General features: G+C 38.2%; 1 protein-coding gene across 1 annotated transcript; it reads left to right on the top strand.

Annotated features, from left to right (window-relative positions):
* Positions 1–26,680, top strand: LOC135199440 (ubiquitin-conjugating enzyme E2-17 kDa). The gene is made up of 4 exons (XM_064227480.1): positions 1–159; positions 15,660–15,833; positions 23,654–23,759; positions 25,842–26,680. Exons 1-4 carry the CDS (start codon positions 136–138, stop codon positions 25,979–25,981), a joined length of 444 nt encoding a protein of 147 aa, XP_064083550.1. The 5' UTR covers positions 1–135; the 3' UTR covers positions 25,982–26,680.

Below are 26,680 nucleotides of genomic sequence, written 5' to 3' on the forward strand. Positions count from 1 at the left end.
GTCATGGGGACTCCGTGGTCGTTGGCTGGCGTGTATTCCTCCGCGCAGGTTCCGCCATCTACCATCTTGGTTGGTGCAGTGTGAGAGCGAACTCGCTGTAAATCGCGTGCGTGTCCTACGTTTATATAGACAGCCATGGCACTTAAAAGAATTAATAAGGTAAGCTCGACTCCCCGGCGGCCTCCGGAGGGGCGCGCGCCCCCCCGAAACGAGGCCGCCGCCGTAGATTTAAGGAGATCCTGTCGGAGGGGGGTTGGAAAATGACGGCCGAGGAGGAGGAGGAGGACGATCGAGGTCCCCGTTTCCCTCCGTTATATCCGCGCTTCCCCCGCCCCACGTCGTGCCCCGCGGGCGGCCGGGGCGCCCCGAATGCGCCCTGGGGACCGACGCATTCGAAGGCGGCCTCAAATCGGCGAAGTGGAGCCCGACGGGGGCGGCGAAGGCGAAGGCGAACCCACGGGGTCTCCTCGGGACCACCACACTTGTTTTGGTGGAGATGGATCGAGGCCCTCGAGCCGACCTGGGGAGGGAGGAGGGGGGTTCTGTCCCTCCGACGGGAGGGCCCGAAATAGGTTCCTAAGGCAGGCAGAGGCGTTTTAGGTGAATGTGGCTGGCCGCCCGTCCCCCCCCCAATTTTTCCCCTCCCATCCCTCTGGCGATTTTGTCAAGTCACCGAAAAGTAGGGGGTCCTTTGATGTCCCCCAGTGTCGCAGTTTGGGGCGATGGCCCAAGGGACCCGATTTGAATGTCAGGTTGTTGGTTTAATCAATAAAAACTGCTTAATCATTATGGAGAAATGATCCTAACAATATTGACTTTGTGACCTACGATGGTGCAATCCTGTCATGCCCTTGGGCCAGGGGTCAGGCTGCTCCCCTTAGGGTATGCCAGTTTACAGTAAAAACTCTTTCGAGTCGTACGTAGTAATTTGATGTCCATAAGTCCACTGATTTGTAGCTTAATAACATTCTGATGTTTGTCAATTAGGCAATTTTGTTTTTATTTCCATGCAATGTAAAAACACCACACAAACAAACATTGGTACACCCTCTAGGGAAAACCCAGCTGGAACGATTAGAGTAAACGACTGCATTTCCTGGCTCAACTCGCCGACTATTACGGCTGGACACCCTCCGAAAAAGTACTAATAACGCGTCCTGGCACCTGAGATGGGCATCAGTCGCGATTTGTTGTTGGTGAGAGACGGACCTAAAGACCTCTACTCTCCTTTCGAAGTAAGTATTTTCTCCAAAGTTAGAAATTAAGGCCAAATTCAAAGCATTAAACAGAGGGTAGTGAAAAGGGTGTCCAACGCAGTGCAAATCTCACCAAAACAGGCGCGTGTGTCAACAAACTTCCCATTTCCTGTGATAAATCCGCACACCACTTGAACCCATAGATGCGGGGGCACTTTCATCACAACAATCAGAACATGGTTACAAGTCCTGTATTATGACGTCACGACATCTTGACTTTCGTACCTATTGTAGATGAATTGCTATTCTCAAATTTTTTGCAGAACAGTTTACCAGTTAGGGGGAAACATCACGACAGGCCAACCCTCATCACGGTAGACGAGTCTTATTCACTTGATATTTAATTGGTGAAACATGAATACAATTGCAACTCTAAGCATACCATTTAAAAGACTGAAGTTTCGTCAACATATTGTGATATATGAAAGCCCCATACGAACTAAAATAAGCATGTGAGCTCTTCGTAAAATATGTTTTCAAGGCAGTTTTGAAATCCAATATGGCGGCTACGTTTTGCATGGACGGTTCTCATCAGTGACGGCCACCATCTTTCCCCAGCCTTCCCAGCACTCATTTGAACAATGTTAGCGTATGTATGTAACGTTTATTGATCTTACTCAAGATTGCAGTTGTAATCAGCACAATAAAACAACATTTTGTTGCCTATATTAGTGAAAGTATGAAACTTGTTATTCCCGGGGTTATGGTTGGAACTGAATTCATTCTTACCTTGTAATCGGCGGTTTTTATCCTTACTGCCATCACAACTGAAACTCCACAGTGCTTATTTGATTGTTATTATACACATTTTGGTCTCGGTTCACTCCACATTGCACTTTAAACCCGTTGCTGTTCCTGGTTTCTAAGCGCGCGCGCCATAAACACAATTTCGAACAGCAGACGACGACAGACGACGAAACTGCAAAGTTTTATTCCCTAAACTGTTTACTTTACTCGTTATTTAGTTTAAATTTACTTTGTTATTTAAAAATTTTGATTTAATTCATGTATATTATCTTTTTTTTTGCAACCAAATTACCCCGAAAAATTACAGATATTTCTAAAGTAGATAAAATCAAATGTTTCTAACGTTTTTGTACATCTGGCTGCCGAAAACCATAGAGGAACGAATACGTTTTTTTTTTTTTTTGCTAGCACTTTTCATTTATTTCAGTCTTTATTAGTATTTTGAATTTCTTTAATAATCGTATGCCAGAAATAAATGTAACCTTTAATGTTTGCATGCTAAGAATGGCAAAATCATCGTTGCCACATTAGTGGAGGCTTCACACATACGCCGTTCCATTATTATCCTGTTAAGCGTCCGCCCCTGATGAGCTCGCTGCTAACGTACCGTCACGCTTTTTTTGTAATCAGCGATCATAGCACTGATGATAGTTTTTCAAAGTTAATATTGATTTTCTCTCGGAGTCCAGTCACTCGGCAAAGAAAAGTCATCTTCACTCCCGCAATTGGAAGAAAATTTTGTATCATCACTGGAGGATTCAGAACTAGAGCTCTCATCATCAAATAGGTTATCAATATCACACTCCTCATCTAGTATTTGATTGATCTCACCTGAAGAAATATGCCTCCTCTTTGGGACATTCATTGTGAAAGACGCGAAATCCAATTTGTCTCGATAAACGCCCGAAGCGTATTGAAAGAAAACCAACAGGGACAGGCAGTTTTCTAGCATAAGCGACCACCAGGAAAGAGTTGCCAGGCTGGAAATAAGTTTCCCATGTGCTGAGTGTTACCAAATGATGTTCCTACACTTTCTATACGAGTAAACGTATTATTACGGGGCTGACGGCTTGACAAGCACAGTTAAAGTCTTGAACGTAATATCCCGTTGAAGGCGCTACCGAGTAGATCGCGGTAAACGTATTATTACGTGGGTGACGCTTAACAGGTTATAAACTGTTTCCATGAATTCTAGTTGTCATAGTAATGCAATAATGATAAAATTGCTTTAATATTTATGTATATATACTTCCAATACATAGCCTAATTTCACCAATTTCAACGTTTTGTGTGTGTATTCTTATACCGAGTTTGGGGGCAAAACACATACCGAATGGCAACAGAGAGAGAGAGAGAGAGAGAAAGGAAGGCGGAGGAACGAAGAAGAAAAGGGATGGCGGTGGAGGGGGGGGGTTGGGGAGAGGGTAGGTGGAGCTTTATACGCGTGTTCGTATCCATTCTGCATAATGGAGTTTTTGTCTCTTGGTACAAGGACAAGTGTCGTTATTCTTTACGATTAGTGATTCACGTACCCTTAAAATTAAGGCACTGGGTGTAATGCACTATAGCAAAATCTTGTTCTGTTAAGAGTGTTCGTTACAGAAATAGGTATTGCCCAAAAACGTGCTTGGCATTGCACTGTCTCTGAAACCATAGTAGACATGCCCCTTGGCTTAGTTGTCAATCAAGTTTTTATAACCAAGTATTTTTTTACAAGCTAGCTATTGAATAAATTTGTATTTTTCTCAGTCAAAACATATGCCCCTCAATGCTAACTTTCCTCTTTAATTTTACGACTTTCTGGTCATTGGCAAATTCGGCCCCATAATTTCTTATGGTGCGAAAACAGACAGAGGCCCATGGACCGAAAACGATTGCGTCACACTACGGCGATAATCCAGCAGTAAAACATCTTCATATATCCAAAAAGTAAATAATAAAGATATATATGCGCATTACGATTATAACAATTACATGTATAGCTGATAACAATCTGCATGAATAACTGGTAAACTGTTCTGCAATGACAGTTGAGTATAGCAATTATTTACAATAGGTACGAAAGTCAAGATGTCGTGACGTCATAATACAGAACTTGAAAGAACGTTCTAATTCAGAAAAATAATTACTTAAATTTGAGTCAGTCGAGTTACTTTTTCAATAACGAATATTTTCAAATTAATCATCATCAATATAGTAAAATATTTATGTTTTTACTACTTATTCAAAAATTCAGCCAAGGAGGTCAACGCCTTCCTTCCGTCCCATCCTTTCCTAACCCCAAAACAAGCTGTTTACGCCTGGCTTGTTGTTGGTGAGAAATCGTGTTTCGATTGTTGTGATAAAAAGTGCTCCAGCGTCTGTGGGTACAAGTGGTGTGCGGATTTATCACAGGGAATGGAAAGTTTGTTGACACAAGCGACTCCGTAAACATCGAGATGGCGTCAATCTTCGAAACATTTTTAGTTGTAAGTAAAAATTTCTAAAGCGTTTTGGTGAGATTTCCACTGCCGTGGGCGCCATTTTCAGTACCCTCTGTTTAAATCTTAAAATTTGGCCTTAATTTCTAACTTTGGAGAAAATACTTACTTCGAAAGGAGAGTAGAGGTCTTTAGCTCCGTTTCTCACCAACAACAAGTCGCGACTGATGCCCATCTCGGGTGTCAGGACGCGTTATAATGTACTTTTTCGGAGGGTGGCTTGCATTGATTGTAGGTGGCCTGCTTGGCCTGCTGTGATGTTCTACCCTATTCATGCAGATTGTTATCAGCTATTCATGTAATTGTTATAATCGTAATGCACATATACTTATTTACTTTTTGGATATATGAAGATGTTTTACTGCCGGATTACCGCCGTAATGTGATACAATCGCTTTCGGTCCCTGGGCCTCTGTGTTTTCACACTATAAGAAATTATTGGGGCCAAATTTGCAGACCAGAAATTCGTTAAAAGAGGAAAGTTAGCATTGAGGGGCACATGTTTTGATTGAGAAAAATAAAAAATTTAAAAAATAGCTAGCTTGTAAAAAATACTTGATTACAAAACGAACTGGATATTGGTACGGCAGCCGTACCCCGATCTCGGTAGATATTGGTACGGCAGTGAATTGCGCATGCGCTAACCGTTGTTTACCGCCTCACGCATATCCAAAGACTATATACTGAAGTATATACACAGTCTTTGGGCATATCAGTGACAGCAAGAAAAATGGTGACGGAACAGCATGAACCGCGGAATAATACATTAGTTTTCGCCGAAAAACAGATGTTTTCAGGCTTTAACGAGCTGAAGAAAGCCATAGACATCTATGAAGACTCAAACTTTCAAAAATTGGGTAATTCATGGTATATACGTAGGTCACGAACGATCGAATCGGCCCTGAAAAGAATTCCGAAGAGGAGATTCAAAGAGGATTATATATAAATATATACACTACCATCGTACCTTTGGTGACTTTCTCGGCTCTTTATTCTGCCCGACGTCGGCAGCTGCAAGGGCCGTTATATACTTTACAATATTCTTTTAATTCACTTCATTGGGTATATTGCAGCTGTCGGAGAAGACGATAGAATTTACCAGGTCCATTAAAATCTGGATAGTGTTGTTTTTGTAGTACAAAAAAGCGGGACACAATTCACAAAAGCTAAACAAACAAAAACAGGGGGGAGGAACATTTTGCTAACTGAAAAAAGGGGGAAACAAGATGTTTCAAAAAGGTGACTTGTCCCACTAAAAGCCGAGCTCTGGTTTACATAATACAGTATGATTAGCAAACTGGTAAACGGATACAGCTAACTGCCGTATCTACAGCAAGTCAAGACCGCAAATACGGCGCCAATGACAGAATCTGCCGTACCCTCACCGCACTATATTATTTGTACGGCAGGAAGTCTGAAATTGACGCATGCGCAATTCACTGCCGTACCAATATCTACCACGATCGGGATACGGCTGCCGTACCTATATCCTGTGCCATTACAAAAAACTTGCTTGACAACTAAGCAGCATACCTACTATGGGTTTCAGAGAGTGCAAGCACGTTTTTTGGCAATATTTCTGTAACGGACACTTATCAGAACGAGATTTTGCTATACAGTTACCATCCGAGTTACGACCTAGATCCGTTCCGACCAACAGGTCGTATGGCAGAATGGTCGTTAGTCGAAAATACCAGCCAAAATGGCCGACACGTGGATTATAAGTACTCGGTTAAAGTGGAAGATTATACTGTACTCGAGGACATATGATATGAATGTGTTGCATTTTTAAGTAACTTTTTCTGTTGAATAATATTATTGTGTATATACAAGCTGTTTATTTATCATTTTTATGCCTTTTAGTTTCACTTTTATAATTTTATCATATATTTCTGTTGAATAATATTACTGTACATATGTATATACAAGCTGTTTTATTTAAAAATTTTATGCCTTTTAGTTTCACTTTTATCATACTTTTTCTGTTTAATAATATTACTGTTGTACTATACGTACAAGCTGTTTATGTATTTATCATTTTTATGCCTTTTAGTTTCACTTTTATCATTGAGATATTTTTAATATTATACTGTAGGTGCAATGTATTTAGCTTTTTTTTTCAGTTGCTTTGTTTATATACTACGTACATACATCTTAATATAATATGGTTTTAGAAATAAAATATTTATTACTGCAGTTGAATTTATTATACAAAAATACAAATGAAGATCAAAATACGAAAATAGAAAAGTTAGTTCAAAAATAGAACATACAGTACTGTAGTACAAAATAGAAAATACATATGCATGTAAAAAAATAAGCAAAACAACACTCAAAATTAATGTTCACTGGTGCTTGGTTCTACGTCATCAACACTTTCTTCGTACGCACGGTCGAAAGAAAGATCAGCTGTTAAGTCAGGCGAGGCAGGGGATGGGGAAGGGTTGGTTACTGCGCTGGCCGATGTAGGGGAGGGGGTGGCTTCGATGCTGGATGAGGCGGGCTTTTGTGTCCGTTTGACAAACATGCTAAGTGTCGTTTGGATCTTCTGCTTTTTCTTTTCATCGTAGATTTCTTTGTATGGCCTCATTACTTCTTGCATAGATCTCTCTATCCGGGCAAACCGTTCAACATTCGGATCCATTCCTTCCAATTTATGCAGCATTGTATTAAGCATTTGTATGGCTTCCGATAATCCCTTTACAGTAAACTTTCGTTCGGGCTCCTCCTCTTCTACAACTTCCTTTTCTTCCTCTCTTCTTTCTTCTTCAGCTTTCCTTTCTTCTTCTATTGCTAACAGTTCTTCATTTGTTAATTCCTCAGGTTCTTCACTTATCAGTTCTTCAATTTCTTCTTCATCACATCCTAACTCAAGTTGCTTTGCCAAGCTAACAATTTTTCCTCGGACGTTGCTTAATTCCTCTTCGTTATCGAAGCCAACAAAATCTCTGAGGAAGCGTTTGCAGCAGTGTTTCCAAATACCACTCATACATTTTTCTGTCACCAAATCCCAAGCTTTAGCGACATGCTTGATACAATGGTAAATGTTGTATGATTTCCAATAATCCCGCAAAGTCAGCTCAGGGTTTTCATCCATAGCTTCGATGGCTTGGTCAAAGGAAATTCTTACGTAGTGCGCCTTGAACGTAGAAATCGCACCCTGGTCCATGGGTTGGATTAGGGGGGTGGTATTAGGGGGAAGGAAGACAACGCGCACGTTAGGATGAAGATCATCCAAGTGCGTCGGGTGGCCAGGCGCATTGTCAAGCACTAATGAATGAAATCTTAAACGGAATGCCCTTATCGCTACAATATTGACGTGCCTCCGGTACAAAACAGTTTAAAAACCAATCTTCAAACAGTGCTAGCGTCATCCAGGCCTTTCTGTTACTTCGGTAATAAACTCGGAAGGGCATGTTTGTTCACATTCGTTCAGTGCACGCGGGTTTTCTGAAAGCGCAATCAAAAAAGGTTTTAATTTATGTCCTGCGATGTTTCCACCGAACAATAGCGTGAATCTTTCTTTGATTGCCTTGTGCCCTGGTGCACTCGCGAATTCTTTGCTTATGTACGTGCCTTTCGGCATCTTTTTCCAAAACAAGGCAGTTTCGTCCACATTAAAATTCTGTTCAGGCAAATATCCTTCTTTCACAATTAGTTTATCAAATTCTTCAACGAATGCCTTAGCAGCAGGCGCATCACTGCTAGCAGCCTCGCCTTTCGTCAGAACATGGTGCACTTGGTACCGATCTCGGAATCGACGAAACCACCCATCACTCGCTATAAACTCCAACGAAGCATATTCTTCACCTCCTTTCTCTTTTAACATTTTAAATAAACTTGTTGCCTTGCTTTGCACTGCTCGCAACATCACTTGCACATTTCTTTGTCTATTATCTTCCAGCCACGTAAATAACAACTTTTCCATGTCTGCTATCGGTCCTTCACGCTGTTTGGTGATAATAGTTGACTTGATTGGGGCTGCTCCTTTCACTGCGTCCTTAATCCTTTCCTTGTCCTTTAGAATGGTGGAGACCGTGGAGTGGGAGAGATGGAGACTTCTGCTTATACAATTAACTTTCATCCCACCTTCATATTTCTTGATTACGTCCATCTTCATCTCCGTCAGTGCCTTCCTAGCTTTCTTGGCAGAATTGCATTCTGATGAGTCAGACTTTCTCTTAGGGGCCATGGCAAAGGTGTAATAAAAAAAAGGTTCCTGCTACAATGTTACAGTACTGCTACAATGTCTAGACAGTGAGTGAGGTGGTTGGGATGAGTCTGTCTGGATGCTGTGCTGACCGGCGCCGTCGTAACTGTCATACCGCGCCGCACGCACTACACTACCGCGCTGCCAAACAGTAAACGCCGCCAAATATAAAAAAATAGACCCCTGTCGGACACTGTCGTAAGTACGGGTGGACGTAACTCGCGCAGGTCGTAACTCGGATGGTAACTGTAGTGCATTACACCCAGTGCCGTAATTAATATGGGTATCGTGAAACCCTAATCGTAAAGAATAACGACACTTGTCCTTGTACCAAGAGACAAAAACTCCATTATCCAGAAATGGATACGAACACGCATAAAAAGCTCCACCTACCCTCTCCACCCCCCACCCCCCCTCTCCCCCCCCCACCCCCCCTCTCGCCACTCTTCCCCTTTCCTTCTTTCCTTCGCCACCCCTTTCCTTCGCCTTCCCCTCTCTCTCTCTCTCTCTCTGTTGCCAATTGGTATGTGTTCACCCTCCAAACTGGGTATAAGACTTACACAAAACTTGAAAATTGGTGAAATTAGCCTATGTATTGAAAGCATATATACATAAATATTAAAACAATTTTATCATTATTGCATTACTATGACAACTAGAATTAATGGAAACAGTTTATAATAATGCATCGACATATGTGTGAAGCTCCACTAATGTGGCAACAATGATTTTGCCATTCTTAGCATGCAAACATTAAAGGTTACATTTATTTCTGGCATACAGTTATTTAAAGAAATCAAATTACTAATACGTATAGACTTAAATCAACGAAAAGTGCTAGCAAAAAAAAATTATAATCCACTTATCCGTAGTCTGTTCCTCTATGGTTTTCGGCAGCCAGATGTACGACAAGGTTAGAAACATTGGATTGTATCTACTTTAGAAATATCTGTAATTTTTTGGGGTAATTTGGTTGCAAAAAAGGGGTAATAGACATGAATTAAATACACATTTTGAAATAACAGTTGAACAAAATAATGAGTAAACAATTAAGGGAATAGAACTTTGCAGCGTCGTCGTCTGCTGCTCGTAACTGTGTATGTGGAGTGAGCGCTTAGGAACCAGGAACAGCAACGTGGTTAAAGTGCAATGTGAAGTTAGTTAAGACCAAAATGTGTACAATAACAATCAAATAAGCACTGTGGAGTTCAGTTTTGATTGCAGTAAGGTTAAAACCACCGATTACAAGGTAAAAATGAATTCAGTTCAAACCATGACCCCGGGAATAACAAGTTTCATACTTTCACTAATATAGGCAACATGATGATAGTTTTATTGTGCTGATTACAACTGCAATCTTGAGTAATATCAATAAACATTACATATATATGCTAACATTGTTCAAATGAGTGCTGGGAAAGATGGTGTCCATCCGTGACCAGACCCATCCAGCCACACGATCGCCACCATATTGGATTTCAAAACTGCCTTGAAAGCATATTTTACGAAGAGCGTCACATGCTTATTTTAGTTTGTATGGGGCTTTCATATATCACATTATGTCGATGAAACTTCAATCTTTTGAATGGTATGCTATTTGTACGAAGTGAGGCATATTTGTCTTAAGTCGTACTAAAACTAAGGAAAATCTGTTTGCACTAGAAATCACTGACTAGAGCAAAACTCATCCAATTGAGAATTTTCCAGTGAAAATGGTCAAAATTGTGATAGTGGTCAGAAATAACATTGCCTCATTTCACATTAATCATTGTCCAGGCATGTTGGTCGTATTCAAGAGCTTGTATATGTGTGAAATAATTAGGAGTGAGTCATTTTCCCTCTTGATTGTACGTTTTGACTAAAGTGTTTTCTAGAAATTTGCTGTTGTCCATAATGCAATGTCCATAAACTTGCAAAGTCTAAGTAGTGTTAAATGTGGTGTATCCAATGTTTGCAAGGCCCAATAGCTACTAGCCAGTGAAGAAACTAATCTTCACGAAATTAAAAAAGAAAAAAATCCTCTGCTTTGTGCCCATGGTGATGTTGGGCGAGGCATCATTGCTCACATGATGAAAAACAAAAGCCAAAACTGATTTGTCATGTACCAGATTGCATCATGTGCTAGAACATTCTAGAATGTTCTAAGCTGTCATTTAAGTGTCAGCATGTTAGCAGATATAGGAATAACACATATATGAAGAGCATTTTTATATTTTTTTTTTATTTTTTTTTTTATTGATTTTTGAGGAAAATGTTAGGTTTTATGGAATCTTCCTGAAGTGAAATTGTTGATTGCCACTGCAGTATTATTAGACAGTAAAAATGTTCAAACTTTGATGCATTCTTTTGGCCATGTTTTGGAGGATAACCAACTCAGGTTTTGAGGAGTGTGGTTTTCATTGATTTTTTTTAATTAAATAGGTGTGGTATTGATTTTTCAGTTTATGCCTGACGTTAATTGTAAAAAATCTAATTCGGTTAGGCAGTTGTAACTTTAAAGAGGAACAGTTGGGAGGAAATTGTCAAGTTTAGTTTTGTGAAGCAGTCGTAATTTTGAGAAGAATGGGAGTAAGTTAGAATAAAGCAAAAATATCCCATGTAGTAACGTCAACAAATATAATTCTTGTCATACCAATATCCCTGCAACTGCACATAGGCAGCAAGTCATGTAGTTGTTGTAGCTATTTCACTGTAGCTTTAATATGCTTTTAAAAAGTTATAAGTTTTGTTCAGTAGTGTGCTTGATTAGGCTGCTCTTAGTTGTTAGCAATTTTTTAAAAATATGGTCTAATTTTGCTGCATAGCAAGTTAACATATCTGGCTTATAGGTACGGTAAAACCCAAAGGCTTTGACCAGAAGTCTTTACTAGAAGCACTGAATATTAGTGTATTTGTAGGACTTAGAGATTCTCCTTATCACGGGAGTAAACAAACTTCCCATTAGCCGCTTAAAACTTGCAAAATAACTAATTGTAAATTTTTGGTTGAAATATATTTTAAAATCTCATTGGCAAACATTGTTGGTTGAAGTGTATTTTAAAATCTCGTTGGCAAACTTTGATATTTTTTTTAATGTCTTCAAGGAATACATATTCAGTCATTGTTTAAATGAAATTACAAACTATATTTAAAAAAAGGGGGTTCTTCAGCTTCCTATCACACATTTTAAGGAAAAGTTAAAATGACAAAAGTCAACAATTTAGGAAATGTTAGCCGTTAACTTTAGAATTTCATGTAGTATTGATTCCCAAATATGTTTACGACCGGAACTTTTAATTAGCATCTATGTAATTAGTTTTACCATTTATTGGGTAATAATTATGTTTGTTGCTTATGATGGGACCGAGTTTGCTGACGAGTGATCACACCGCTGAAGACTATGGTATATCCAAGTTGGCTTCTAGGTCATTGTCGACATCAGCTGGGTTGTACAGCGAACCCTTGGGGGGACAGGACACTCAAAAACACATTCCCCCATTATTCGCGGGAAATCCAAGCATTCACTTTTTTTTTTTTTTTTTTTTTTTTGAGAAATATCCACAAATTCCTGGTTTTTCAAATTCATCATAAAATGCACTTTTTGTGATAAAACTGTTTAGAAAACCAGGGTTACACATTTTTAGTTAGTTTTTCTTGAATTATACCTAACAAACTAGGCAGTTTGTTCCTATACGTTATACAAACCATCGGTCCTTTGCATAAGGAATTACTTCCAGCGCCAGCTGGAATTAATTCCTTATGTAAAGAACCTCAGGTTTGTATAGTTAGGAAAAATACAATTTACATTCAATAATTGTGATTTTAAGTATTTTTTTTTATAGCAGTTTCAACTATTCAGGGGGAAGGGGGCCATTCTAGTACGTATCCCCCGCAAATACAGAGGGAACGGCGTACGGTGAATTTAGCATAGTTAGTATATTGCAAGAGAGCAGTCCATTGTTTCAGTGTAAAGGAGGTTAGTATTCTTAGTTTAAAAGCTGAGACAGATTATAGGGGCAAGTTGGCCAGATAGATTAGGCGACTAGGCCACTGATTTTGATGGTGAGAGAGAAGAGAGAGAGAGAGAGAAGAGAGAGAGAGAGAGAGAGAGGAGAGAGAGAGATAGAGAGAGAGAGAGAGCGAGAGAGAAGAGGAGGAGAGAGAGAGAGAAGAGAGTGTGGATAGGGACAGATACTACTGTATACTGAGGCTAATTGTATTGACGTTGCTTTGCATTTTGTTCCCTTTGAAGTCTTGACATGAATATGGGTATCATAGTGATAGGCTCAATATAGCAGCCAGCTTTTGAGCCATTGCCAGGTCTGCATAAATAAAACCTCTGGCAGAAGACCAACCTCATATAAGCTATTTTTATTGTCATTAAGAAGTATACTTTCGAGGGAAGTAACCACAGAGCAAGTGTATTGAGATGATTATTGAGGGTGTAGTATGTACGTGTGTTTGTAGTACCTTCCCCAATGGGCCTTGGCTGTGTAGAAGAAGATTGTCGCCAGACCGCTGACTTGCCATTGAAAGGAGAAGAAATGTTGTGTGGTGTTGCGAATTCTAAGTCATAGACTGTGTAACAAAATTTTTCAGTTGCAGAGTAAGGTGTTTAGGGCAGAAAGTAGTGCCATCACAAGTTATATTTTCCGGACTATATAGGATGTTTGTGTCCTTTTTTGTCTTTAAAATTAAAGTACAGAAATCGTATCTGTCAGATAAGAATCATTTGCCATAAGCTTGATTCTAAACTACCACCATGAAGTATTGATTACGTATACTTTTACGGTTCATTAAAGTTATGAATCAGAATGAGATTGCAATATTGTGCAAGTGTAAGTCATCATAAAGGCATGACATAGCATTCAAAATCAAGGGTAACCTTGTACAGTTTGAGAGTTTACCTTTGGTTATACAAATTTTTTTTTTTTTTTTTTCCTTACATCTGTTTAATCATAAATCTTTTAATAATAATGAGTATCTCTTAATAGTAAAGGGTATACCATTCAAGCTTAGGCTAACATAACATTAGGGCCTGGATACACAAGTGCTCAAAACTTCGCGTTGCTGACGCTTTCTGATGCAGTGTTTCACAGTGTGATATACGTATCTTTATATGCTTTTCAATGGACAACCACTAATTTGGACTACACGAGCGTTACTAGCGTTGCGTGGGCATGGGGATTTTCTAATGTCTGTGTTGACGTTAATAGCACTCTAGTAACGCCTTGCCCGACTACACAAGACTGATGGCGCCCAGCTTCCAGGAAGGCACCAGGTAGGGTAGACCTCTGGGCTGCTCTAGAACAGTACCAGGGTCCACATGCCACTCTACGCCAGTACCACAAGTGACAGCATGAGGTGTTCAACACATTTATTTTTGAAGTTGAAAGCAGGCAGGCAGTTTATAAGTCCAAATCTAAGGATTATGTATAGCAACGAGAAATAAAAGCAAAGTGCTGGACTGATATAGGGATGGCACTGTTCCCAGACTGGAATGACAAGGCGGAAGCCGAAAAAAATATGAGGCACAAGCCTGTCACTCATCCGACTTGGACAGCATGCATAATGAACTAAGCATGTTTTTTTTATATACTCTGTAACTCTTAAAAAATAGTGCTCGTGTAGTGTGGCCAAAAACTCAACGTTAGACAGATTTGGTAATGCTGCGTTTTTAGTGCTCTTGTATCCAGACCCTAATTCTGTTCATTCTTGGTCAGGTCTATTCTATGATTGACTGTGATCCCTAAGCCATATTGTACTGTAAACATTACAGGCAGTCCCCGGGTTACGACGGGGGTTCCGTTCTTGAGACGTGTTGTAACCCGTAAGCCGGAATATCATAAAAAAATCCTAAGAAAACCTTACTTTAAATGCTTTGGGTGCATTAAAAACTATGCAAACTGCGTTCTTATTGCATTTTTCGTCAAAAAGATCTTCAAATATTTATTATTTTGCATTTTTGGTGTCATATTTCTTGTGCCAGATCAGCATTGTAGGCGTCGTAACCCTGGAAATAATTTCTGATGAATATAATTGAAAAGCGCCTTAACCTCGGAACGTCATAGTACGCAGTAGCAGTAGAAGAGCCTTAGGTACTGGAAAGCCCAAGAAAAGATGCTTAACGAAGGTGGCAAAGGATTGGTTGGTTCTTCAAGTTTTATGAAAAATGTCCAGAATGTGTGTCCGTATTAACTCTGCGCAGCTATCTTAAGGGTGGGTCTAATTGTGCTGCAATGCTTTACATTTGTTACTTGCTAAAATGCCCTTCTAAGGTTAGCAGCAATCACTTTGTATTGTATTGATGCCAACCAAACCCTGCAACAGTAATCGAATACTCGGCATGCTCATTTGCACCATAGGATATTGTTTTGATAGTACTTCTACATGAAAACCATCAGAAATCATAAAAATTTCTTAACTACATGTCAGTATCTTGCATGCAAATGCTTGGTGGTTAAGCAACTACATAGACGGCAGCATTTAAAATTAATCTCGGCAATCCTGGACACTTGCCCATTGTCAAGGTTAAAAATGTAACAACAGTACTCACGTGAGGTCTAAAAGGACATCTTGACTACACTTTCCTGAGTATTGGTTACCATATAGGGTTTTTAATTATTGTACGTATTGGCAAACAAAAGGAGAAATGATTAAATAACACTTTTAAAACCATAAGAGCATTAGAGTGAGTGATGGTAAAGGTTGGTATTCTGTTTGAGCAATGTTTACTCCCTCATATTAATCTTTATACGTGTTATATTGAGAATGTACTGTTAAATGATAGTTGTGATTGTTCATAATTGTTAAGGAATTATTCTATAAGATTTTTTTTTTTTTCCACTTGCTTTTGCAAATTGGAATAAATCGTTCATTTTAAATCATGATTGCCATTTTTGACATAACTGAAAATAGGAGTTTGGTTAATGTTTTGGTTAGTTGTACATTTAAGGACCTGTTACACATGATTCTCTTATATTTCAGGAGTTGCAGGACCTCGGGCGGGACCCACCAGCACAATGTTCAGCAGGTCCAGTAGGTGATGACCTGTTTCATTGGCAAGCCACTATCATGGGTCCACCAGAGAGTCCATTCCAGGGAGGAGTATTTTTCCTCACAATACATTTCCCCACCGACTACCCCTTTAAACCCCCAAAAGTAAGTGGTCTTCTGTGACTCATTTTTTCCAGTAACATTGGGAGTGTGACTGGTTGGTTGCTTAGGGCGACATTCACGTCATCATTTTTGTGCTTGGTTGATCATTCAGAGTAAAAGCTGTGAGTAGTTTGAAAGTTTTGAAAAAGAAAAAGAAAAAAAAAATGTAAGGCTTGCCATCGAGTTAGCAAGAATGGACAATTATTTTTTGCGATCTATAAACATAGTTTTTGATGTGCAACAACACTTCGATTAGCTCAAGGACGTAATGTCATGTCACGATTGTTTTACAGTTGCTTCCTGGCGTTGAAATGGCCTAGACTTGCTAGGCGACTGGTAATATTTATGTTGCCAAAAAGCTTGCTCTCAATGTGATCTTGAATGACTTGTAAGACATACATGTCTCAACAACTATTTTGGGTGAAAAATCTGCTGTTTTAGTTGCAACTTCTACATAAAATACATGGATATAAGTTTTCCATATTCTTTGTACTGGCCATATCTGATAAGTTAGACAAGTTCATGTTTGAATTTTGGAAGAAATTCTGTTAGAGAATGCCATTTGGCACACTTACACAACATTATTACCCGATAACTGGGTATTCAGCGATAGCTTTTGCTCTTCTAATCTTGAAAGGTTTATCTTCATTGATGAACATGTGATATTGTTGAGAATCTGCTTGAGTTTAAATGATTTAATGGTATGCTGCCAATTCTGCCAGATCGGTGACTGGACTTGCTATTATTCATGTATTGTTGATCTTTTTTGTTTATGGTACCATGACCTACGAGTGAATTAATGTACAAGTTTTCTGTGGTACGAGTCGTTACTCAGTTGATTTTTTGCATTGTTACACGAGCAGAAAATTGAGGTACGGGCTCGAGATGCCGCTGCTACGTAGATGGCAGTGACAAAAATTAAGATGAGCAAAGAAGAAAAAGTAAATGCTATGCATCTTTTCCATGAGTTTTGAAAACTTGTACATTTCTTCACTGTATCCAATAATGTTGTATATATTCTCATATTATTATAGTATAGAATAATACTAACATAGTGGTCAATGTTTTGGTTTGGAAATGAGCTGATGACAAATAAGAGTGTGTTTTGCCATAATGCATTTCTGAGCGAATTTTCTTGCTTCTAGTTATCATACTAGTTAGATACTTCACTTATGAGACAAGGTAATTTTTCATTGTACAACGTGTTAAGTTGAAATATGACTTGACTACATCTTCTTGTAATTGAGATTATGTTGGCGGCATGTTTGAGTAAAAAAAGTACTTGATTCCGTTTACTATTTTCACTTAATTTTATCATAATACAAACTTTACATTATTGATCTTTTATTGGCATGAAAACAACAGTAAAATATGTTCTTTCAAGCCTATTAGTTTCAAATAATATGATTTTCTCTCAATTTTATCCATGGTTGTGGTTGGTGGCATAAGTTTACGGGAGTTTTAACCTGGTTGCTGATGCCTGATAAGTCATTAGCAGCTTGAACAGTTTTCTCAGCTTCAGCTACAACTTGGTTTGAATTTAAGAGTATATTTCCTTGTTGATCTTTGATCTATAGTGAAAAAAGTCTACAGTAATTGTTTACTGTCGTACGATGGTTGAAATTCAAGCCAAACGGATTTTGTTGTTATCCAGTTCGGTTGTACTTTGCAAAAAAAGTTTTCTCATTCAGTTGTTCATGGCTGTACACATTTAACACGAGTATAACATTAAAACAATATGTGTTATCATTCTCTTTTGTTTTTTTTTAATTTGTTTAACAAGAAGATGGGGCAAAGTTGACCTATTGTAATTTGGTCTGTCTCGTAAAATTGGATTATCATAAAATGAATGATCGTAATTTGAACACTACCTGTACATGATATAAAACTTTATTATATCTCTGCATACTCATTTTATTATGTTTTTATACTAATCTAGCAATTGTCACAGCACAAACACAGAAAACTAAGATAATATTTTGTTAAGAGACAAAAGCTTTTGGTAGATGGAAAAGATATACTAACACCCTCACATTGCTTGTGCTTCTAGGTTTATCACGTTTGTCTTACATGGTGTAGGGAGTGCTTGTAAGGCCTGCAGGCTGTCACATTTAAGCCAAGAGAAATGCCTGGCTTCTTTGTGTCTTTGGCTTAACATTGGTCTGTTGCCTTGCAAAATCTGGCAATACAAATTTTGATGATTTTTATCAGGCTGTGTCCCATGTCTTACAGGTCAGCACATTACAGAGCTACCCTACCTTTTCACGATTCACTTTGTTGTGGATTCTTGTGAAACATATCTTTCACATTTCCACAGGAGCTTTCCCCAATTCGCAAATTTTTCTGAGCAGTCTCTCTAAGATTTTAACCGATTCTCTTCTCTCTCCCCCCCTCCGTTCTCTTCTCTCTCCCCCTCCCTCCGTATTAACCCTCTTACGCCGACTGGACGTATTTTACGTCGACATTTTTTGTCTCCCGTGTGCCGACTGGACGTATTTTACGTCGACTTACAAAAGTTTTTTTAAAATTCACGGAAAAATACTTATAGGCCTACCAACCTAAAACTTTTGAATCACGTGCCTTGGGGGATGCTGGGAGTTCACGGATCAAGGTGTTGTTTTGTTTACAATCGTTACGCAGGCGCGCAAGCGCGAATTTCTTTCTTGCTGCACTAAAAAGTATCTGTGACACATCTCGGAAATTATTTCGTCACTTTGACATAATTTTTGTACCATTGTAAATTAGCCATTACATGAAGTATTATATATGAAAATGTGCGCATTTTTATGTAAAATACAACAATAAAATACTCGATGATTGGAGCTTTTATCAGCTTTGAGATATTTTCATATAAATAACGATAATTGCCAAAATTTCAACCTTCGGTCAACTTTTGACTGCCGAAATGGTCGAAAAACGCAATTGTAAGCTAAAACACTTATATTTTAGTAATATTCAATCATTTATTCAATCATTTACCTTAATTTTGCAACTAATTGGAAGTCTCTAGCACAAATTTCGATTTATGGTGAATTATGAAAAAACTTTCCTTACGTCCGCACGGTAACTCTTCCGAAAAAAATCATATATGCGATTGTGGTAATGTTTGCACCATTTTAAAATTAGCCGTTATATAAAGTTTTATATATGGAAATGTGTGCAATTTCATGCACAATACAACTAAAAACAACCCATGGTTGTAGCTTTTATCAGTTTTGAGATTTTTCATATAAATAATGATAATTGCCAAAATTTCAACCTTCGGTCAACTTTGACTCTACCGAAATGGTCGAAAAACGCAATTGTAAGCTAAAACGCTTATATTCTAGTAATATTCAAGCATTTACATTCATTTTGCAACAAATTTGAAGTCTCTAGCACAATATTTCGATTTATGGTGAATTTATGAAAAAAATTACATTTTCTTTGCGTCCGCGCGGTAACTCTTCCGAAAAAATCATACGTGCGATTGTGGTAATGTTTGCACCATTTTAAATTAGCCGTTACATAAAGTTTTATATATGAAAATGTGCGCAATTTCATGTAGAATGCAACAAAAAATAATTGAAGGTTGTAGCTTTTCTCATTTTAGAAATATTTGCATATAAATCACGATAAATAGAAAAAAAACACGTTCGGTCAACTTTGACTCTACCGAAATGGTCAAAAAACGCAATTGTAAGCTAAAACTCTTACAGTCTAGTAATATTCAGTCATTTATCTTCATCTTGAAACAAATTCGAAGTCTAGCAAAATATTTAGATTTATGGTGAATTTTAAAAAAAATCTTTCCTTCCCTCCGCGCGCGGATTCTCCGCCACAAATCTCCGAAATGCGTACGTACCATTCTCGGAATATTTGCTCAGTTTCATATTAGGCATTTCATAGAGTTTTATATATGAAAGTGTGCGCAATTTCATGTAGAATAAAACTGAAAATATTTGAAGGTTGTAGCTTTTCTTATTTCCGAAATAATTGCATATAAAAAATATATATATATAAAAATCCAACATTCAGTCAACTTTAACTCTTCAGATATGGTCGAAAACTGCAATTGTAAGCTAATACTCTTACAGTATAGTTTTATTCAATCATTTGTCTTCATTTTGAAAAAAAATTGTAAGTCTCTAGGACAATATTTAGATTTATGGTGAATTTTTGAAAAAAATATTTGTTTACGTCCGCTCGTTACGAATTCATGCATTATTTTGTGATAATATTTTCTGTGTGTTGCTTCTATCGTTTTACAATGTGTTATATACCAAAATGATTGCAATTTAGTGTACATTACAACAAAAAAAAAGTAACTTGTTACCTTTAACCGTTTTGCGCACAGCGCAATTTGAATACAATTATATATGAAATTTCGTTTTTGCGCTATCATATATCGCATTAAATATGATAATGATAATTTTCTTCATTTCTGATAGTTGCATACTAAATTTCAGCCAATGACAAAAAAAGGAGCCAAAAATGAACTCTTAATCTTGAAAACTAAGCGCGCTGTGATATTTTGAAAATATTTTTTCCGCTTCCGCGCTCACTCTGAAACACCTCCGGCTCACGGGAGACAATTTTTTTTTTACTGCTTCGGCGTAAGAGGGTTAAATTAGGAAGTGAACTGGTAAAATGAGCAGTTATAAGTGTTTTCGATTAAGGGTACTTGGTATATTTGGCAGTTATAAGCCTTTTCAGATGGATTTTTGCATTTCTGTGGTGGGTTCTGGAACCTACCCTCGTGAAGAAGTCTGGTACCACAGTCCATTGAAGTTCGGTCTGTGGAGATGGATAATCTAATCTAGAATTAACATAATTTGAGTGACTGTGATGCACACCCATGTTAGTTTCTTTCACAGTCATATATTCACAGATAAATGGAAGTCACGCAAAGCTGTTGTTCCTGTTGCTGAATAACCACTGGTTCCACGTAACGTAAAAACACCATACAAACAAACAAACAGAGATGATTGAGTTTTATAAACTTTCTATTGTTGCTGGGATTCATTGTTGTATAACACAAATTTATCCTCAGCAACACAGGTATCATTAGTAACTTTCAGTTTCCCATTTGTTGGATTATTGTTTCAAGAAAGCTAAAAACGTGAAGGTATAATTACATAAAATACCAATAATCCATCCTGTCACTTCACATATTTGTAATGTAACAGTTTTGCAGTTTGAAAAATGGTGATACTATTGGCAAACCACTGTTAACCCTTTCGCTGTGAGGCTTTTATCTTCACTAGTGACGAGATCAGACTCCTGCAAGTCATTTAAGAGGCTTCATGATCTCCCTTTTATATTTGTTCTTTGATACTTCATATTTTCATGACTTAATAATATTACACTGTATTGTTACAATATTTTATTGTTGTAGTGATAGAATATACAAATATGTAATTATTCAAATACCACTGAATTTGTATGTAGCTCTCATTAACAATTTATTTTAGTGATACCTCTCAAAGAAAATCTTATTGCCAATAATATTTTCAGAGCACCGATTTTTTACGAACAAATTCTTCAATAGTCTTCTATTTGCAAATTTTATCATGTTTTCTGTTTACACACAGCATCTCAGTAATTTGACAAATCTGCTTCCTCTGTCATTTCCTCTGATAAGACTGTGTGTCTAAACATTTTCTAAGGTTCTTTTGTCTATAACTGTGATATAATGAACATCACCATAGTCACTCCTGTCACTATCAGAACTTTTTAGGTAGTTCAGGCCTACTACTTTCATTGTCTTTTCCACATACGAAAAAGCCTTGGTACTACATCATCATAGTGACAAACCTTCCCCCTTCAGGCCCTTTGATGGTTACTGAAGGTCTGTCCCTTGTCATGAGATAACCTTGTAAGTTACAAATCAGATGTTGCCATTTGTCGTTAGTGTAGACAAGCTTCTTGCAAGAGAAAGGTGACTGAGGAGATTAGTCTTATGTAGCGAAGGGGTCAACTCATTTTCTGATGGTTGGATACAATCGGTTACAGCAAATAGTTAGTACCCTATAACAGAAAGCTGTATTCAAAGCCAAGTTTTCCATAAATTTGATTGTAATTCAGTTGAAACTCAAAATGCACATTTATTTCACAGTACCTACATCAGATTTTTCCCTTCATACAGTAGATCTTCTCCATAGTATTCTGGGTCGGTCTTTGCATGTCTTTGCCTTGCTACTTGAACATATACAGGCAGCCTCCGATTATTGGCAGGGGTTCTGTTCCTGGGGCCTTGGCGGTAACCAATAACCAAAATTCAAAAGCCTACGGGTGCCACAATCCACCTTACGGTGCTCCAGAATGGAGATACTAGTTGTTGGTGCTCTTTTGTTTCATGTTAATTTTCCTTTGGAATTCCTCTCTGGTGTAAGTCTTCATCTGCACTTTCACCGTGATTACTGGGCCGTTTTACAGGTTTGTTCCGGTTACTTCATAAAGGTTACTTCCATAACTAGTGCTTTTCTTGACTGTTCCCCATCTTTCACCACTGTTCCTAATCTCTCATCTTGTTGAAAACATCCCTGTATTTTTATTTCCCAAAGCCCCATCATCTTGCATTATGTGGACCTTAAACCACAACGTTGCTTTAATCTTATTTTACAGTTGCTCCATGTTATTTAGTGCCCATATTAATTAAGAGAGTAGTAGAGGCTTAAAGAGAAGTATATGCTTTGTATGTCAAAGGAATAATTTTTAATTACCAGTAGTTGGGCAGTCCCTGCACTTTTTTATAAGTTTTGATAGATTTGCTTTAGTTCTAGAGAAAAGTTATCTTAGCTGTTAGGTCCCATCTCCCTTCCCTTCGCTGCCCCTGGATTCAACTGTCTACTTTCAGGTTTGTTTGTTTTTTTAGAATTTGTTGAAATATGGATGGTTATTCATGGAAGAATAGTGCCAAAGCACATCAAATTGGATTGTTGCACTCATTATTGTCAGGGTGTCTGTACCTGGTTTACTTTGAGACACCAAATTGGTCTGTCAGCTGTCTCATAAGTAGGCTTTTAATAATACTTGAAACTTGCACAATGTTTTGGGTTAATGCTCTCAGGGAATTTAGTTTTAGTCATTGTGGTAAAATGTTTAGGTGATTTTATCCCCCCTTGCACTGAATCTTGGGTAATGCTTGAAAATATAGTTGTTTAAGCATTGTAATAATTTGAAGGCTAAAGTGGAGAGTACTTTTTTATTAACAATGACTTTCATATTGTAATGCAGTCGTAAAAAGATAAAGTAATTTGGACGAGTGGATTTGAGAAATACAAGTTGATGCTGCTCAATTTCTTTACTAAATGGAAACCATAGGCAAGCTGATAGATTCCTTTTGAACTATGACATTGTACTTATCACAAAGGACAAAACACAACAAAGTAGACCTCTTACATGTCGCTTACGTACCCTCGAGCCAAATGATGTCTAGACCAGCATCACTTACGAAGTGATTAGTATCGGTCAGTCCTGTCATCCAAAAATGGGATCATACCTTACATGGTTGCCTGGTGATGGATGTCATTATAATTTGAGGAAGCTGTTGACTGGGAACCCTATTTTGAAAGTTCTACTGGACTCCTGCTTGGTTAATGGCACCTCTATAGGTATTTTAAGGCGCCATAACTCTTATTATCAATAACAAACTCTGCCTGTTGTAGCGTCATAGATCTCGAATTTATAGATAAGCACCATTTGCTACACCACCGATAAGCAGGGACTGTCTGCACGTGGTTGTTTTGTTTTAGTCTACTGATAACTAAATGTTGTCTTGTTATTAAAAAAAATGTCAGGGCAGTTTTAGTAAAATGTGATTTGTTTTTTATTTGCTCTAGGTCGCTTTCACAACCCGCATCTACCACCCAAATATTAACAGCAATGGTTCAATATGTTTGGACATTCTCAGGAGCCAATGGAGTCCAGCCTTAACTATTTCCAAAGGTAAGAATTTGCTTCTGGTTGTGCAAGTTTATGAATAATCATGAAACATACTGAATTGAAATATTTTCTTGTACTCGGAAGAGTACACGTGTTATTAACAATTATCTTGGAAGGGAAAGCTCAAGATAGTCCATCTTGAAATCCTCAAGTTCTTACTTAGCAGTCTTACTACTCATCAGAGAAATGGTCTTTTCAGCATCAGTTACAGGTCCAAGTGGGTTTTCTTTGTTTTCCTTTCTTATTTTTACATTAAGAATACACAATTATGTAGAGATATTTGTTCAGTTATCCTTTTTTACGTAGGTGTGAGTCTAGAAAAGTTTCTAGGCAAACAAGTAGTTAAGTGGAGGGTTTTTCAAGTGCACAGTATAGTATGGTTATTATTGTGATGAGATATTTGAACAAGATCCAAGGACTGGCCAAACACCAAACGAAAACCTCATACAGTTTATTCTTATCACCCAAAGACAATGACAAATACAAAATATTTGTGTGGGAGAGTTCTTTACCAGAGTTTTGTGCCCTGTGGATTTGTTTTGTGGATTTTGCACTTCATTATTAGGAAAGGAAATAGCCCATTGTTTAATGCTTCTTGGTAACTGGTTGAAAGGGACAAACATCCCATCCTTTTGACCAGCTTTGAATGGAAAAAATGGTTGCTACTGTAGTAGGCAGTCGAGTTTCTGCTATGTTAGGCAGTCTAGAACCTGAGTGTTTTTTAATTTTTAACATAGTAGGTGGTCTACCTGCGTGTTTCTACACTGTTTTGCTGTCTTTAATGCGAGTCCCTCAGGGATCAAATGCCCTTAAGTGCACTTAACTGATCCCAGAGTAGCTAGTACTAAACACAATGAAATACATTTGATCCTACTATAAGTAGCACCGGAGAATGTGATGATTAATATATGTTCTTGGATACTAAATTAAGGCACCACATGCCGAGTGTTGAATCTATAGCCATATTTTGCTGATTTTGTGCTGCACAGTAATCTGTGCTTGGACCTCCACTAGTTTTTTTTTTTTTTTTTCTCCTCCTCAAATGGTACTTGGTGGTGGCCTTTAGTTTTAATAAGCCTGTAATGTGCTTTGTATACTTGTTCATTGCAGGATCATTAAAGGCTGCTGGGAAGACTTGTTCCTAAAATATCGAAACATTATTCTTCGCTGCATTACATGGCCCCCAACTGCATTGCTTGCTGTCTTGTACTTTTAAACTGTTCCCTTTGGTTTCATCCTACCTAGTTGTCCATCTTTGTTATCAGTAAAGAATAAGCCATTCAGGGAGAGTTAATGGGTCTTAAATTGAAATATATTGAAGTACTCAATAGGCAGAGGTGGGATTAAAAATTTTTTTGCTAAATAAAGCTGCTGTCATCAGCACTTCACTACAGAATTCCTTTACATAAATGGATTAGCATCTGATTTGACATGTACAAAATGAGCCCATTCATAATGAAGGACTAAGATTCTCCACTGGCTTATGTAAACCATCTCTTAACCAAGTTGAAAATTGGTGAATCCTACCTGTATGTACACCAGGACTTTAATAAGCTGTTCTTGGTGTAATTAAAATATGAATATACAAACGTTGATTGGACTAAGACTTTTTCAAAACACACTGTTCAGTTACTCAAGGCCATTCTCTTTGTCTTTTGTAATGTATAAGGTGCAAGCTGTGACAAAAGATCAGCAGTTCTTGAACTCACAAAGTCTTAGTGTTGAGGCAATAGGTAAGCTGCAGACAAACATTTTATTAGACCGGTAACAATTACCGAAGTTGAAATAAGTGGTTAGCTCTGTTAGTGAGCGCAAGCTGTAATAACTTTGATTGTAGATAGTGCAACTTATAAATATTATGTCAGTTATATCAAAAGTATGTGGTCCTTTTTCAATAAAATTGTTATTTTTAATGCATTACTAAGGGTAGGATTTGAGAATGGTTTGTATCGGTGATAATTTTAGCCTTTGGTAACTTAGGGTAAGGTGAATGCAGGTTGAACCGTTGACGGAAAGCATCTTGATAGTTTAGAAGTGCATGCTTACGAGTCCCTTCAGTGGAGCTAAAATGTGTTTCCTTTTCAGTGCTCCTCTCAATTTGTTCACTACTGTGTGATCCAAACCCGGACGATCCACTGGTGCCAGAGATTGCGCGAATGTACAAGACAGATAAGGTCAAGTATGAAGAGTTGGCCAGAGAATGGACCAGGAAATATGCTATGTGATCCCCCAGTGGCAGAGTGGTGGAGTGCGGCCAAGCCCAGACCCCGCCTCTGCCATAGCACCACCACTACCACCCTGACCGCCATTGCCGTTGCCATCGGTCTGACTGCTGCTGCTGCTGCTGTTGTTGCTGCTGTTCCTTCTCTCTTCATCCTGGTTATGTTGAAAATCCAAACAAACTTTTGACTCTCACCCTTCACTAATTACTACTCTACTGTCTGGTGAATAGCTACACCGTCACCTCGATGGTTCATCACTACACTATCACATTTGGCCAGCAGCCTTTCATTTGGCACAGAATAAATATAAATACATTGTGGACTGAGTCAGGGCCTTAATCATTCATCCGCAATTTCCCCAAATAAAGTGCCACTGCCATCAGCGGCTCCTCTTTGTACCTAGGATCTATTGTGTAAAAATGTAAACAAGGAAGTGCCACCTCCTCCACCGTTGCAAAATATCATGCTTGTGTTAGTTTGGGTAATACTTGGGTCAATTTGGTAGTGTGTGGCCAGTTGACATTTTAATGGTTGGGGAAGAAGAGAGAGACTTTCAAGGGACTGGAGCCCTCTTAGCCAACAATTACCAGTGCAACTTGATTAGTCTTCATTCACCCACTGTAACACATCTTTTATTACTCATGTCTGTGTGTCCCGAGCCAACCTGCTTTGTTCTCTAGTGATGAAAGAATTGTGATTTTA

This window comes from Macrobrachium nipponense, chromosome 25 (assembly GCF_015104395.2).
Source record: "Macrobrachium nipponense isolate FS-2020 chromosome 25, ASM1510439v2, whole genome shotgun sequence".
NCBI lineage: Eukaryota > Metazoa > Arthropoda > Malacostraca > Decapoda > Palaemonidae > Macrobrachium > Macrobrachium nipponense.

Bases quoted from the DNA above. Each gene is read 5' to 3' on its own strand.
- LOC135199440 (XM_064227480.1), top strand. From the start codon at position 136: ATGGCACTTAAAAGAATTAATAAG. The intron at 160-15,659 runs GTAAGCTCGACT...CTTATATTTCAG, and splicing joins CACTTAAAAGAATTAATAAG to GAGTTGCAGGACCTCGGGCG. The intron at 15,834-23,653 runs GTAAGTGGTCTT...TATTTGCTCTAG, and splicing joins ACCCCTTTAAACCCCCAAAA to GTCGCTTTCACAACCCGCAT.